A 15999-nucleotide genomic window follows, 5' to 3' on the forward strand; every position below is an offset into this window, starting at 1 on the left:
CAATATTGAAGATAAAGTGCTTTACTTCCACTCTGTAGCAGCTGTTTAGCATCTATTGTAAAAGAAAGAAACTGTGACCCTTTGGCAGTTTAAAAAAAAAACACAACAATGGAAGATTATGTGAAAAATCTCCCTTTCATCATTGCAGTGCTCATGAAGTATCAAATAATAAAGTAATAATATAATCCCAAATGAGTTCAGAAATACATATTAAAAAAATCTGTGCTTTAAGAAAGTGTGGAAATTAAATATTAAAAAACAATTCTTGATGCTGGAAGCTCTTTGAAACATGTTAAGCCATGCTGGAAGTCATAGCAGGAAGCCACATTATTTCTTGACACGTGGTCTATTATCTTATTTGACTCCATGAATATTCATTAGAATTTACAGTCTTCTGTGATTTAGCTCACTGCATTAAACATCTGCTTTTTTTCCCACAAGATCTGAGGGGAAACAAGATCACCTTCTATTTATGTTGGTTAAAATCATGAGAGGATTATATATACACTCTTGTATTAACTGAAACAAACCATCAAAAACTAAAGGCTGATGGTAAATGAAAGTCCTAGAGTTGCCATTTTTTAAGGGGAATGAGTTCCCAAAATATACTTTTAAGAAAAGCTATGGCAAACTGAGATACCCATTTGAGTTGCAATGTTCTTACAGCGAAAGGAGGTAAAAAATGCCAAAATCTGTCAACCCTGCTTGGCTCGTTGAGCTCTGGCAATCTTGTTGAACTATGCTGCAAGAGGTTGCTGTGTTCTGGGAACAACAGCTCCAACAACTGATAAAATGACAGACCAAGCATATAATTAGTGCCTTCTCAAACACCCATTTTTATCATGACGCATGGCAAATAGCACTTGGGATGACTTCAGAGGTTTACTATTCAGAGAATTTCCTAATGACCTATCATTTGTGTGCATGCTTTCCTGACTGGCTAAGGATCAGTATGCCTGAGGGGAAAAAAATGATATGCTCAAGGAGAAAGCATTTGGCCTGAAGCTGTGGTAAGAGTTTTACTTTGAACGTCATCCATAGAAATGCAAAAAAAAAAAGACATGAAGCCTGATTATGCCTACACACTCAACAGTAACTGGAGGCAAGGAGTCCTCCAGGTACATAGAGAATAATAAATGGCCTTTCATACTGTTTGTGAAAGGAGCAGAAAGAGCAGTGTCTTGATCCATGTACATTTTTAATAATAACGTGAGGTTTTATGCCAGTACTGTTAATTTTACGTATGGCATCTGTTAAAAACATGGGAACTCAGGCTCCAGCTCCTAGAAGATATTGATTGATGCATTTTTGTCTATTGCAACGTCCTCACATTACCATCAGAATTTCTCATTGAAAATGAAAAAAAATGGGATTAACTAACAAAAACCCCACACCTCTGTAGTACTAATTGCTATTGCAAGTGTTTATGAGGTGAAGAGAGCAGTGATGCAGCAACATCTGGGGAAGAGAACAGATTTTAATTCCTTTACGTGGCAGGAGTCGAGGACAATATCCAGCATAATGGAGATAAGTAATACAGGGGCTGTGGAGCACAGCACACAGTTGGTGGAGTCACCTTGGGTCTGCACCAAACCAACCTACACAGGACCTAAAGAATGTAGGACCTGTATTCCACAGGGCCTGGTCTAAGTACCTCCTCCACTAGGAAGAGCCCAGTTTGCAAGACCCATCTAGACCAGTCAGGCATGGACCCGCTCCATGGCTTGAAGCAAAGGAGAACCGCCACCTACCATAGTACCAGAGCAGTGTCAGGCTCCACGCAGATATGTGGTCAGCAGCTCCGTATGGAACACGAGATGCTAAAGCAGAGTTTCACTGATCAAAGCTGGCCTGAGCAGGTATTCAGAGCTTGCTCAGGGACACCAAACAACCTGTACAGCTGCAGACTCTCATTCAGCACTCCCACTAATCCCTGTTTGCTCCAGGCCTCCTGATTGTAAGATTAGCTTTTTATAGCTGGGTGGGGGCTTTTTCCCCTCACCACTACTTCAGTTACTGTCCCACATTCAAGTTGTTTCCATGCATTCCTGCTGTGTAGAACCCAGATCACAGACTCAGGAGACCAGGGAATCAAGTCCATACACATTTGAATATGCCTGCAGGGATTAGCCTGGATCTGGCTGGCAGTATGATTCCTTGACAAGAGCAGAAACTGCTTACCTGTGAGGAGGGACTCCTCCTGGAGTCAGTTTGGTGGCTCTGCACAACCTCCCCCTGGATTCCAGAATTGAGAGTTGTGTTCTAACTCAAGGTTGGCTGTGTACCAGAAAGGTTCAGGACTACAGCCTATTAGCTCAGCTCAGTTCTGTGAAAAAAAAATTGGATCACTCCTAATCAGTATGAGGTGTTACGATTAGACCCTATGGTACATACTGTAGGTAGGCTACTCCCACTGCTCTCTTGATTTCATTGGAGCAGGATACAGAAGTCCTTTTAACATTACTGTCAATGATGCAAACGTTTCCAACAGGAGACACCTAAGCAGGGAAAAATACAGTAGTTAAGTGTCACAGACAAATGAACATGCCTGACACCAGCAGAGAAAGAAACTATGATTAATAGTGTTATTTCCTTTAGGCAATCATGGTTAGCAAGCAGATTGCACGTCTTTAGCTGGCTACCTGTTTTTCCAATAGAGCCAAATTTCTGCTTCTCACTTCGAAAAGCTGTAAATGTACCTGACACAGCCTTCACACTGAATGTGTTATTCTGTTCAGGAATTTAATTAACTTTTGATTACTCTAACACATTTCAGTACCTCTACTTGTATGAAGGACTAAACAAAACACTAATTTATTCTTAATAGTGTATTTAATTTTGGCTGCATACTTTAAACACGCTTGAAATCAACTGCTTAAATCACAAGATTACTCTTCCACAACAGGAATACCAGACTTCACTGGAAACGATTCTGACATTCATGGGGACAGTAAGTTGTCCCTGCTGGAAGAGCCAAAGAGGTGTACCAAGTCTGAAGCTAATAAACTAGGGCTGAAGAGGTCACAACCGTCCTCTGAGCTATGATGCAAACCAGAAAGATAAAAAGTCACAGTGCCATCTCTTCCTCTCAATCATCTTCCTCTCAATCATCTTCCCCCAGAAGCCTGCAATGCTTCTTTTGAAGGCTAAACAGATCTGGGGGTCTGTTTGGAAGGCAAAGTCAATAATACTGTCTTCATCCCATGTCTTCTCTTAAAGAGCTGTTTCTGGTAGCTTTACACAGGTATTGTACAATACCTGTGCTCTCTGAGTGACACTGCTATTCCATCTCATTTCTGCTGCTGGACTTGTACTAGGGAAATTCTTCATGCCCTCTCCCCACTACCCTTACCTCTGGAGGAAGGAAGATGATGGCTGGGAGGCAGACATACTCCAAACCTTTGTGTCTGGACAGCACTTTAAGAGAGAAGTCAGTACTAAATACAGTCATCATGCGTCTGCTACTTAGACTATAAAATGATCTATCACCACCACTACATCCTCTCTACACCCACATCACTGTTCAGCGATGTCTTTTCTCTTCCAGCTAATCAGCATTTCAGCTAGCAATTCTGAAACTGTAAAAAGACAAAAGTTTATTTAGGTCTTGAACTAGAGTGAGAAACAGGCTTAAAAAAAAATAATTGCCAAATACAAAGAGACAGATAGCTCATCACAGATAGCACAAGTAGGCTAAGTAGCTCAAAACCAAGCAAAGTAAGTAAACTGGGAACAAAAAAGTAGAAAAAGGGATCATCATCCAACAGAAAACAAAAGGACTTGACTCAGGTCAGGGTAGATTGTAAACATCACTTAAAAAAAACCCACACTATAATTCTGAGCTGTCTTGTAGCAATTTTAATATCTTATACTAAAGATACAGAATAATCTTTTCTTCTTTCCTCCTGGAACTGATCTGTTGTTTCAGCATGGCCAAATCAAAAAACGTACTTTATTTAAACATTAATCCCAGGATACAAAAAATTTTGTGGAATTTTCTTTATCTTGTGATGGAAATTTGTAATTCATTGCTGCAAATTCCACTTTTCAGGCCAACTTATAATGAATCTTCTGACAACAGCCTCCAACAGCTATCACAGCAGAGTCCATCGGTTCGGTCTCACCCTTCACAGCATAGTGGCATCCATTTGTGATTCCTTACTAAAATGGTTCTAAGTGAGTTAACTGAGACTCACTCTTTCCTTATATATGCCCCATTACTTGTCTTCTCTTCCCTCCACACCCTTTTTTTTTTTTAAAAAAAAAATCTTTGTATGTGTGGGAAGAGACTACTGCAATAGAAAAAATGAAACTTTAAATGAAATTCTTCCCTTGACACTCTGCAGCCTTTCAGCTAAGTCTGTCCCACAAGAAGCAGTTCTACCAAGATATAACCCTTACCAGCAACCTATTTTGTATCTTTGCTATCTAAGTGCCACTGCAGCTTTGTACAGTTTCTCTTCAAAACAGATGACACTACCTAGGGGCAACTCTGCTGATGTGATAGCTGCTTGAAAGACCTTTGATCATGGTTTCAGACGCTGTAAACAAAGGAATAACATCCAAGATGCATCTTGTCCCTTCAAAGTTATAGTCAACTACTGACCCTGCCAAACCGTATGCTACACCAACTTACTACTAACAAAAAAAAAAAAATTCACCCTTAGGGAAGAATTCAAGACCACTTGAGATCATTTATCATTTTGGTACTGAAAGACCTCTAGCATTTCATCCTCTAACAAAATGGGAGAAAGCCAAGTACCCAGAGAGGCAGAGCTCCCAGCACCCACCCCCCTCTTCACAAAAGGATTCATTCCATTAAATGTACATGAAATATGCATGACCATTCACACAAAGGGTAAGGAAAAACACAGGTCCACTGAAATTTGTGAGAAATGTTTCATACTGCCATCTGCCCCTCTGAAAGAGAACTGATGTAAAAACAATCAGAAAAGTGTCTTCTGGATACCATTCTCAAAATAGCTTCTCTCTGCTCTGTTGACAACAGGCACAGAGGATTCAAGAAATAACCTGGGACAGCTGTCAAATCCAAAACATGCAGAAAAATGTCTTTATATAGTAACTGATAAAAATACCAATATATTTTACACATGGACATATTCTTTAGATGTCAGGAGGTTCTTTTCTATGTAAAACCTACTATTAAATCCAAACTCTTGTCTAAAATTTAACCAACAAATTTTGTATCATTCTTTGGCATACAAAGAGAGGCCCCTGACCTAACTATGGGTCAATAAGATTCAAAAAATTCAAGATGCATTACAACAAAATTAATTTGGCCTCCCAAGGAAAATGTGACATAGTTCCACCAAGAATCCATGAATAGACAATGATGTCAAACCACTTTTTCTATACACTGTTTCACAGGCATTTGTGTTGAAACTTGCACCTGAATAAATGTTCTCCATCAAATCCTGGTGTAAGCAATGACACTGAAACAAAGAACAATCAATATCCTTGTATATTAATATCCCTTTATAATCTGCTTACATGATCTGCTCAGACTGTACTATAATCCATTTTCCTTAACAATCAATCTATACCACAAATATATACAGGAAAAAAACTTATTTTCAATGGATTTCTACCTCATTAAACTCTTCCTAATGAGTCTGGGGATACGGCTTTAGAGTAAATGAACAGAAGGTATTTTAAATAAAATAGCTGAGTTTAAACAAAACCAGTTCATACTTAATCATAGCCTACAGGTAACAAAAATGAGCTGGTTTATGCACTAACCACCTAGTGCAATCTCCTCTTCCTCCATAAAGGTTTGCTTTGGGAAGAGCAACTTCACTGAGCACTCATGCAAGAAAGAATGTTATTTGAAAATAACAGACAGAAGCCAAATATATGCCTACATGTAACACAGCTATTCATGAGTGTATGTTGCCCCTTGCTGTGCAAGAGTGATCGTCAGTAATCTTACTCTTATGATTGAGGCCAAGTAATAGAATTGGCTTCTTACCCACACTGCTGTGTATTACAGCCTTTTATTTTTTTAAATATGGTTGTAGAAATAAAATCTTCAGTCTTGAAATGAATTCAGAATGAGACACTGAATTCTGCATCACTCCATCCTGACTTTGCTGAAGCCAGTGTTATTCAAAAATGCTATCGGTCAGAATTCACAGCGGGGAGGAAAGCACAGCTCTTCTGTTAATACCAGAGCTATTCAATGAGTATCTGGGTACGTAGCCAAAAACTTGGAAGATCATAGCAGAGGCCACTCCAATACTTTTAACTTCACCCATCAGCAATGGGATCTCACTTCAGAACTATGCACTTTCTTTTTTTCAATCATGATTTTGATCCCTAGCTATCCAGATCCCTTTTAACTCTGCTATTTTCTGTTCCCTCTGCTCCAAAGCAGCAGCATTGATGAGAAATGCTCCAACTCAATGGGTTCATCTCAGTCACCTGAAACACAAACATTACTTGTTTTTAAAGAAGCAAGCAACAATATTCAGACTAATGATTTTCACACTATATACAGCATGCTATGCTTACCCCAAGCATGCAGTATTCCCCCACCAGAAGTAGATTTTTCATTTCTCATCCAAAAAAAAACCCCACACAACCCCGCTTCCCGCTAGCTGCGGGGCATCCCACCGAGCTGCAGCAATACTTTATTCTGTTCCAAAGCTGTCACCGCCCCCCGCCCCTTAGGGGTCACCGAGCCCCGTTTTCCCTTCGGCAAAAGTGATAGCGCCTTTCTGAGTTTCTCTTAACGCTTACAGCGAGGCCTTTCTTTACCGCTTGCCCGTCAAACCAGCTCCTTTGAAAAGCCCGCAGGGCCGCTGCCTCCCCGCCGCCCCCCCCCAGCCCCGACCGGCTGCGCCCGCCGGCGCCCCGGCGCCCGGCCCTGTGCCGCGCCCTTCGCCACCGCGGGCTCCCGGGAACGGAGCACCTCGCCCCACCGGGCACCGACAGAGCGGCCCGCGGTGCAGGGGAGCGCTACCCGGAGTCCCGCCGGCAGCGCCCGGCCCCAGCGCGGCGCCCGCCCGCCCCCGCCCCCAGGCAGTGCGGGCCCGCCATGGCGGCGGCACGGGCTCGGGCGCTGCTGCAGCAGTGCGCGTCCGCCCGGCTGCAGGTGAAGCCGCCCGAGGGCGGCTCCGAGGCCGAGTGGGTGGAGGTAACGTCTGCCGCGGGCCGCCGCCAGCTCCGTGTGGCCCCTTCCTCCCGCGGCGGGGCAGGGGCCGCGGCCTGGTGCTGCTGCGGGCCGCGGGACAACGCTCCGTCTCCTGCGCAAGCGCCGGCGGGGGGAGGGAGCGGGCGCGGAGGTGCCGGCCCTGGCCCAGGCCCAGGCCCAGGCGGGGTGGGACGCGTAACCCCCGCGGAAACCCCCGCGGAGCTGCGGGGGGTCCCGGTCTGACTCGGTGGCTGTACCTGCGGCCCGGCCCTCCCTGTAGTCTGGCGGTGCAGCACCTGCCCGCCCTTAGGCACACTCAGAGCCGCCGCAGGCTCCGCGGGGGGGAGGGAGGGAGGGGGGGAGGAAGAGAGTTAGTTAGTTAGTTAGTTAGTTAGTTGTGGGATAGTGTCCGCTTGGAGAAGGCCTGGTAGAACAATGGGACGCTGGCAGCAGTAGTGCTGTTCTGTTTGGGTTGTTTCCAGACCGGTAACCAAAAATGAAAGGTAGGATGTCGACCCCCCCCCCCGCGCAGCTCGAGGGAAGGGTGATGTCCCCCTTCCCCCCCTCCCGGAGCCCTCTGTCAGCGGGGGGGGGCGCAGCCCTAGGGCCGTGAGGGCTGCCAGGCTCCGGCCCCTTCGTGGGTGACCTGCACTACAATAACCCCTCAGTGCAGGGGTCAGCTGCGTAGCCCTTGGGGTTTTTAGCTTTTGTCTTTTGTCCTTAAAGACCACTACAACAGAAGGGGCTAAATAAAGTCAGTTATATAACTTTTAAAAATTTCTAGTTTGTTTAAAGGGCCGATGAGTCCATTCAACAACTGAAGAGAGGGTATTTAAAAAAAACCAAACCCTCTGTCCTTAGGTGTTTCCACTGTTTGACTTTCACATTGTTCTTAAAACATCTCTCTCCTTGTTCAGAAAAGGCAGGTGGATCCGTAAGACCCAGTTTCTGCAGCAGGGTCTGGGAAACCAGAGCATTTTGCTCGTGGGAAATGTGTGTCATCTCACAGATACTGCATTCAGCTTCTGCATGTATTGCATTATTAGCCTCTCGGTGTAAGGTTATAGTGAAAGTTGCTCAGCACAGCATGAATTAACTATAGGAGAATTCTCCTATTTCTAGCTTGCTAGTCTCGGAAGTAATTGTAGATCTAGTAACTAAAAGCAGAAATGTCATTTTGCTGGCTGTCTTTTAAACTATCCAGAAAGAGGCATATGTTACGGTTTAGAGATAGCAAGACTAACGACTACAGGGTGATTATACTGTTTATGTATCTTATTTGTAGTTTTAAATGGCTTAACCAATCTCACTAGGAAAGTAATAGGTAACACTAAAAGAATCTGCAAGAGATTTGGGTGGTCCTAGCAAGAGATATTTTTCAGACATGAACTTTAACTAATATTTGTCATGGGTACTTAGAAATCTTTCCTGGGTACCTGGGGCTTTTTAAGAGAAATCTGTTTTAACAGAACCAAGTTACCATGCAGCAAAATACTATGGGAGGTTTTTAATTTCTTTAGTATGACTATTTTAGAGGTCACTGGAAGGAATCTTTGCTGCTGTCATACTCTGGTAGGGTGATGTTACTCCCTATATATGCATGTCAATGCACAAATGAAAAAATACAGACCTCGTAAACTATTATTTACATAAGCCAGTGTGTTCCTGATGTTCTATTAACAACTTAAAGTAGGTCCTCACCTTGAGAAATTTCTAGTGTACTATAAAAAGCACGTTAAATAGGTGGCTTTGAATAGTTCCTGAGCTTTAAGAGACCCCTCTAGGTACTTCAGGAACTTCAGAGAGGATGCTCTTTATCTTGGAAAAGGTTAAGAGTAGACTTTATATCTATACATGAATCGCTGCTTTTGTTGTGTTTTCATGATTGACTTTTTCTAGCTTATTGAGGATTACTGAGGATGGGGTGTCTTATTTATGGAGACATGTTGGTTAGATAGCATCCATAAAAGGTTTATGTATACAGCAAAATACTTAGGAGGAAAAAAAAAAGGAATTCTCCTTTTAAAGGCAGGGGAGAAATCAGGTGAGATTTGGTGTATTTCATAACTATAGGAGAAAAGAAACATAAAATGAATATTCAGCTAAAAAAGTGTAAGTGCCTACACCTTAGGCAATGGAAACTGTCTTTCCCTTATCTTCTTTCCCTTGATTTGTTTTCTGGTTAAGATAGCAAAAAGAGGTGCAAAGTACCAGGCACAGACTTGTTCAGTGACCTCAGATAATGTAATCTCTCTTTGCTGCAGATGAATGTAAGAAATATAAAGAAATTTTCTCACGCGATAGCAAATCTGAACTTGAAATGGAAGTGTCAAAGAATAATTTATATAAGTTAGTTTCACAAAGTGGCTTCCTAAGGATTACAGAGTGTTTCCATTTTCATTTTTACTTGCATTGTATTTGGGGGGGCGGGGCAGAAAAGGTAGGGTTGAGAGAAGATAACATTTGGCAGAATATATTTGAGATTTGCTAACAAAGTCCTGCATAGTTCGGATGAGGGTATTTAGTAAGGAGGGTGGGGAAGGAGTGAGTTATTTGTTTTTCCTCCGAAAGAGCTAAAAAGCAGCGAAAGAGCTAAAAAGCAGCGTTTGGAGGCAGCGTTGCTAAGGCTGGCTGTATGGCCTCAGGGTCTGGGTACTTCAGCCCTCCGTGATGCAGGTTGCCTGGTGTGATGATTACTTAGGACAGTTGTACAGTAAATGCCAGTGTTGCAAAGTAACTTGCTTTGCTGATTTATTTATGTAGGCATTTTACTGATAATAGTAAGTCTGCATAGAGCACAGTTTCCCTGCACAACTGCCTGCCTCTCACTATGTAAGTTCCTTGCAGTGGCTGTTTGCACATGAGCGTGTTGAATTTATGACCTTCTTTATCATGTTATTTTGCTTGATTTTTCCTGTATTAAATATAGCTCTGAATAGCAGTTAACTAGGCTTCGATAGGTTAGAGAGGACATTCAGCAATGGCAGTGTTTTTGCTTTGGTTCAAAAGATTTACACCTTCCTGACCCTTAACAGTGGTGACAAGCACAAGTCTTAGGTCACCGGAAACACTGATTGATACATGATCAGAGGACTCACATGCATTATTATTAGGTTAGCTTGTGAAATTGCATTCAATTTTACATCTTCTATTCAATTAAAAAAACTAAAGAAAAAATACAATATAACAAGATGTTGAAACATGGTTACATGTGTGTTGAAAATGGTGTTCAATCACTTTTCAGTCATAGTTGAAAGCGAAAGTTTTACCTTACAAATAGTTGAATAGTCTTCTAGTATAACATAGTTGAAAAGTATTCTAGAAGGTTAAAAACATGCAATGTAAATAGAAGCATCCTCTAGCAGCTTTAACTTGTCTCAGAATTATTTTCTTTTAAATTTAACTTCCTGTCCTTCTAATTTGCCCCAATACGTATGTCTTGTGTTAAAAAGTATATTCAAAAATAGGCATCAAATCATGAGAGAGGCTGGAAAAATGCTGAATGTTTTTACTTAACCTTTAGCTATCTGGCCTTAGGACTTGCAAATGTCACTTTACCTTTTTGTCTTTCTAAATAAGCTGCTTGCAGAGTATTGTTACTACTGTATGAGAAACTGCAAAAACCATTGTCACAAATCTCAGAATGATTTCCTGCTATGAGTGCTATATTAGAGAGCCACTTATTTCTAATGCAGTGGTCAGATACATGCAATGCAAATGCATTTGGCCTATTTTATCACAAACATTTTTATTAGTAGGTATGTGTGCATTGTTGTTCTCTATTAATATCCCCATGCTGGTCTGCTTCTGGTAAAAATACTTAACTAAACATGTAAGGATATCTACCTTCTGGCACCTTGCATTTCTCTCCCTTATTTGATTAGATGATTTGAAATGTTACTTGAGGTTCAAGCCATCCACATTTCTTACGGTGTTTACGAGAAAGGGCAGTCATTTGGGAATCTGTATAATACTCTGCAGTGGTCAAAATGAGTTTTGAAAGGAGCCATTGGGAAGTTCTCAGCATGTGACGTTTTGGCTGCACAGTGCATTCTCTTTTTCCAGAAGCTGGTAACTAGAAGAACAGTTGAGAAGGCATAGCTCTTCTCAGCCATTGCCCTTAGCATTTTGTTTAATCTCTGCAATAACAAAGGAATAAAATCTCATGTGTATAGCTAAGTTTTCTTCATCACAAACCTTTATCTTCTAAAGAAAAGGGGAAAGGCAAAATAAATAACAGTGATGAAAAAGTTTTTAAAAAAGGTATTTTTAAGAAACTATTCACATTTCTTATCCTTTTGCTTTGATAACATCAACATTAATGACTCCTTTCTGCCCCAGTCTAGTTAGCATCTCTTAGGTGGTATTCCATAAGCTGACATCTATTTTTCTTCTAACAAAAATACAAAGATACTTTTTCTTGACAAAGCAGTGGTGAGGGTTTTGTAGATACTGTATGGCTGTGGATATTGTATGCTGCTTTTTTTCCTGAAAAATTAAATCATTCAGGTATACTTGTGCATGAGACATAATTGCTTTGGGTGCAGAGCCTATCAGTTTGTCTCAGTAAAGCACAGGTTTTTGCACACACATTCCTTGTGAACTAAGCTACACAAGAATGTCCTTGTGCCTTTTTCCTCCTCCTTCCCTCAAACAGATAGTTCTTTACAAGTAGGCTCTCTGAACCTCTAAAGCAGTGGCATATCCTTTACTCTATAGAAATCAGGGGAAGGGTCCCATTTCACCAAAAAAAATTCAGCCAAACTGATAGATAATATTTTGATCAACTGTATAATATTCTGAACAACTTCATAGTTGTTGCTCATCATATTTAAAGATTTAAATATGACGACCAATTTAATTGATAGACTGTTCAGAATTAGCTTGTACTAGATTACTTTTAACATCAAAATATCATACAGCTCACTGACAAATCCTGTCATGTTTTTCATCTGGTTTTCATGTTTCATAATTGGAAATAAATACATAATCCACACTGAAAATTATTTTTTCTGTATGTTTGATGGTAAAAAAGTTTACGTTATTTCCTGTGCTGAATTTAAGTACACTAACTCATCTCATCACCTTGTCTATGTTGATACTGCATATTGTACATTCTAACTGAAGTTGTCTTCACACAAAGCTGATAAATTGGCTTAATTCTATGTAGAAGCATTGTGCAGACAATCAGTATATATCGCAAAGCTTCCTCAGTGTGGTGTGTAAGCTTGATTTCTGAAGCTATATTAAATAACTAAGGCTACTATCAGAAGTTTTTTTGTTGTGTAATTTTGTCATTTTTTTGTACCAGTTTTAAGGGTAAGTGTGCATGGTGGACAATGAGAAACATTGACACAGTTTTCTGTAATCTTTCATAGATCCAGAGAGGGCTTGTTGTCTACATATGCTTCTTCAAAGGTGCTGATGAGGATCTTGTTCCAAAAATCGGTATGAAATAATCCTTACAAATTCTTGTATTGCTTGAAAAAAAGAAAAGCAGTAGAAGCAGAGAAGGCAACAGCCATTTGGACAAGTAAAAAAAAAAAATAATCAGATAGCATCATTCCAAATCAATCACCTGGCTGAAAGAAAGCTTAGTTGATCTTGTTTCTTTTGACAGTTGTCCATACGTCTCACTTTGTCTGTCTGCTCATGATCAATGTCAGAAAATCAATTCCTATGATCATAACATTCTAGCAAACAGAGAAAGCGCTACACCTGCTGTTTGACATATTGTGTGTATCAGGCAAGACGTTCAGTCCAGGACAGAACGGAATTTAGAGGAAACTGTTTTGAAATAATTCATGGTTTGATTTGAGAAGTATTTTAAACACTTGATCTCACTGTATGTGCAGGCTGTTTGTAACTATAGCCAGTAGAGGGAGTTGGGTGGATGACTAAACAGCGTCCTTCCCATCTCATTTCAGTCTTACTATATACAGTTAGCATTTCAAGCGCAGTTTTCTGGTTCAGAATGTCTGCAGTGCTTTCCCTCTTCTCCACATGCACTTTAAGATTTACATCAAAGTGGAGAAGATGCTGGGGATAAGGTCAAACGTTAGTGATTTCTGTCTTCACCCACTGTTGTTTTGGATAGAGGTGTTTTGGTTTGGTTTTGATTTCTTTTTTACTTCTATTTCGTTTCTTCTCCCTCTTTTCCACCATCAGTAGCACTGGATCACCTGGGAAATTCTATGATGCCACATATTCCAGATAAAAGTTCCCCTTTTCTTTTCTGTGGCTAGCTGATATTAGTGGTTTTGCAAAAGGTTGTGTAACAGTAGTCTTATTTCAGGCTACTTGCTGGGACCAGCAGAAAGACCTGGCAGTGCACAAGCATGGGTGCTACTGCAAATGCTGAGAGCAGCTCCTGGGGGCTTCTCTCTTGGTCTTGGAGGGAACAGGCTTTCTGTGATGCTAAACTAAGTTGAAATCTTTGGGTGTATTTAAAGCTGTGATACGGAAATTGATTTCATGCTTGTGAGAGTTTCATGAGAGTGCTACTTGAGAGTAATGACCTTTTCAGCTGTGTGGCAGCTGAAACAGGCCAGAAAAAGAAAGCTCTGTTTCCTATTAGGAGATTCAACTACAACCATCCTTCTAAAGTGTGTGTCTTAGAGAATATTTTTTCCTAAATATATTTTGAAACTGTTTAAATGAGTGGGTTTGGTTTCTGAATCACAACTCAGCTCCTTTTGCTTCAAACCACATTAAACTTCTATGTTTTTGGAGGCATGACTAGTATTCTCACAGCTTTTAGAGAGTTGGACGTTTGGGGGAATTATTTGATTTGTTATAGAAACGTTGGAAAATACAGTATCATAAATTCATCTGTTCTATTTGCAAGTTTATATATTCTGGCTTATAGACCACATTGCATCTCTGACCTTCCTACCCATTTCCTCTTTCAAAAGACAAGCTGGCACCTGCGTGTCTCAAAGTGGAGCTCTGAAGGGCACTCCCTCCACTTGAGACCAAACTGCTGAGCTGTGGCTGCAGCCCAGGTCAGCGCTGGGTCCTGCTGAATGAAAAGACAGTCAGGGCAGAAACTTCTCCAAAGTGCACTGAAGATGGTGTTATCTCCTGCAATGTTGTGCAGATGTTGCCTATCTGAGTATCAGGCAATTAAGTTAAGGTCACTGATTGGATCTGGGGTTCCTTTGGGGGTGTCTAACTAGAAACAACTTCAGTATTTCAGACAGCCAACCACTTCCCCCCAAAGGAACTCTTTAGACATACTGTATGTGTGTGTGTATGTATATATAATATATATTATAATAGAAATAGACATATAAATATCCTTCACATTCTTCACAATACTCGTATATCTTAGTTGGTTAATAATATTTATTGACTGTCTTTGTTTCATTTCATTAATAAGCAGTTTCTTTTATTTGAATAGTTGTTTGTGCATCACAATATTTCAGAATTTTGTTTATGATGTTATATTAGGTCCTGTTTAATTTACTTCAGTTACACTAACTCTTACCTTTATTTTTATTTGCAGTCAATATGCTGTTGAATGTTAAGTTAAGTGAAAATGAAAACGGCGAGTACGTTTCTGTTCTTGATTTACCAGGGGATGTGCTAATCATACCACAAGCTACCCTAGGTGGTAAACCAAAGGGGAGAAAGATGCAGTACCATGCAAACATTGAAAAAGAAAAGGGACTGGAACTTTATTCTCAGTTTGTGACTTTGTGTGAAAAAGAACTGGCTGCCAATGCCAAATGCATAGAAGCTGGCGTTCTCGTCAAGCACGGCACATATGGAAACAGGCAGGTGTTAAAACTGGATACAAATGGACCTTACACTCATATGATTGAATTTTGAAAAAAAAAAAAATTATATCCTGGGTACAGTACTGGCTTGCAAATGTTGGGGGCAGTTGTCTTTGGTTTTTTGTTTTTTTTTTTTTACCTCTTCCCCTTCATTTCTAAGCATTAATGTACTTAAATGGTTTGGTAGATAACAGTGTAAGAAAGAATTTCACTCATCTGTACTGGTGATGCCAATCCTATTAAATAGAAGGATGACTGAGACTGCTTTGTGAAATGAGTATGTGTTTTATGTCCTTATTCATCAGAAGTGCTCAAAGTAATTGTGTGTCCTTATTCATCAGAAGTGCTCAAAGTAATTGTTCATACTGATTCAACAAAGATACCTAATTTGGAAGCCTTTACTAACAAAAATGGGATAATGTATATGTTTCTTACAGCAAAATAATGACAAAAGCATTACATGTATTAGCTATTGTAAAGTATGCTTGAGGAAGTGAAGTTTATAGATTAAAGAATGCCATAATTTTACTTAATTGTTCCTAGATTTCCTGAGTCAGATGAGTTTTGTCTTTCTCTTTTCTTTCTATAATATAGCAATGCTTTCTAGCTAACAGATATATTGAAAGCACAAATTCACTGAACTTTTAGCCTCTTAGAGAGTAGATACTAAATAACAAAGTCCATCCGCCTCATCCAGAGTGTGTAGGGGTGTGATACTTAAGGTAGTACTAGGACTGGAGAGGGAAGAAAAAGTGAGGCACATCTAGAAACTGAAGTCAAGGCAGTACCACTGAATTGCTTTTGTGAAGTTTGCACTCCAAAATCTCCTCTGATGTGTTTTGATAGGCTGCTTGCTATAGCTTGGTCTGTGTCCTTGTTACTTTGGTCTTGTTGTCTACTCAATTCTTTCATAACAGAGCCCCAAGAAAAGGACTGGAATATTCAAATGAAAACAAAAATAAAAATGGTATGACGTACGCTGCCATCTCATTGTTCCCTCTGCCCCTATTCCTTCCTTCCAGCTTTTTCTCTATTGAATCTGCCAGGCAGACACTAGCTTATATT

General features: G+C 40.5%; 1 protein-coding gene across 1 annotated transcript; it reads left to right on the forward strand.

The window, feature by feature from the left end:
- The first annotated feature begins 1188 nt into the window (after positions 1-1188).
- DTD2 (D-aminoacyl-tRNA deacylase 2) lies at positions 1189-15195 on the forward strand. The gene is made up of 3 exons (XM_055805134.1): positions 1189-7156; positions 12532-12601; positions 14661-15195. Exons 1-3 carry the CDS (start codon positions 7058-7060, stop codon positions 14984-14986), a joined length of 495 nt encoding a protein of 164 aa, XP_055661109.1. The 5' UTR covers positions 1189-7057; the 3' UTR covers positions 14987-15195.
- Positions 15196-15999: the final 804 nt, after the last annotated feature.

Source organism: Falco peregrinus, chromosome 1 (assembly GCF_023634155.1).
Source record: "Falco peregrinus isolate bFalPer1 chromosome 1, bFalPer1.pri, whole genome shotgun sequence".
Taxonomy (NCBI): domain Eukaryota; kingdom Metazoa; phylum Chordata; class Aves; order Falconiformes; family Falconidae; genus Falco; species Falco peregrinus.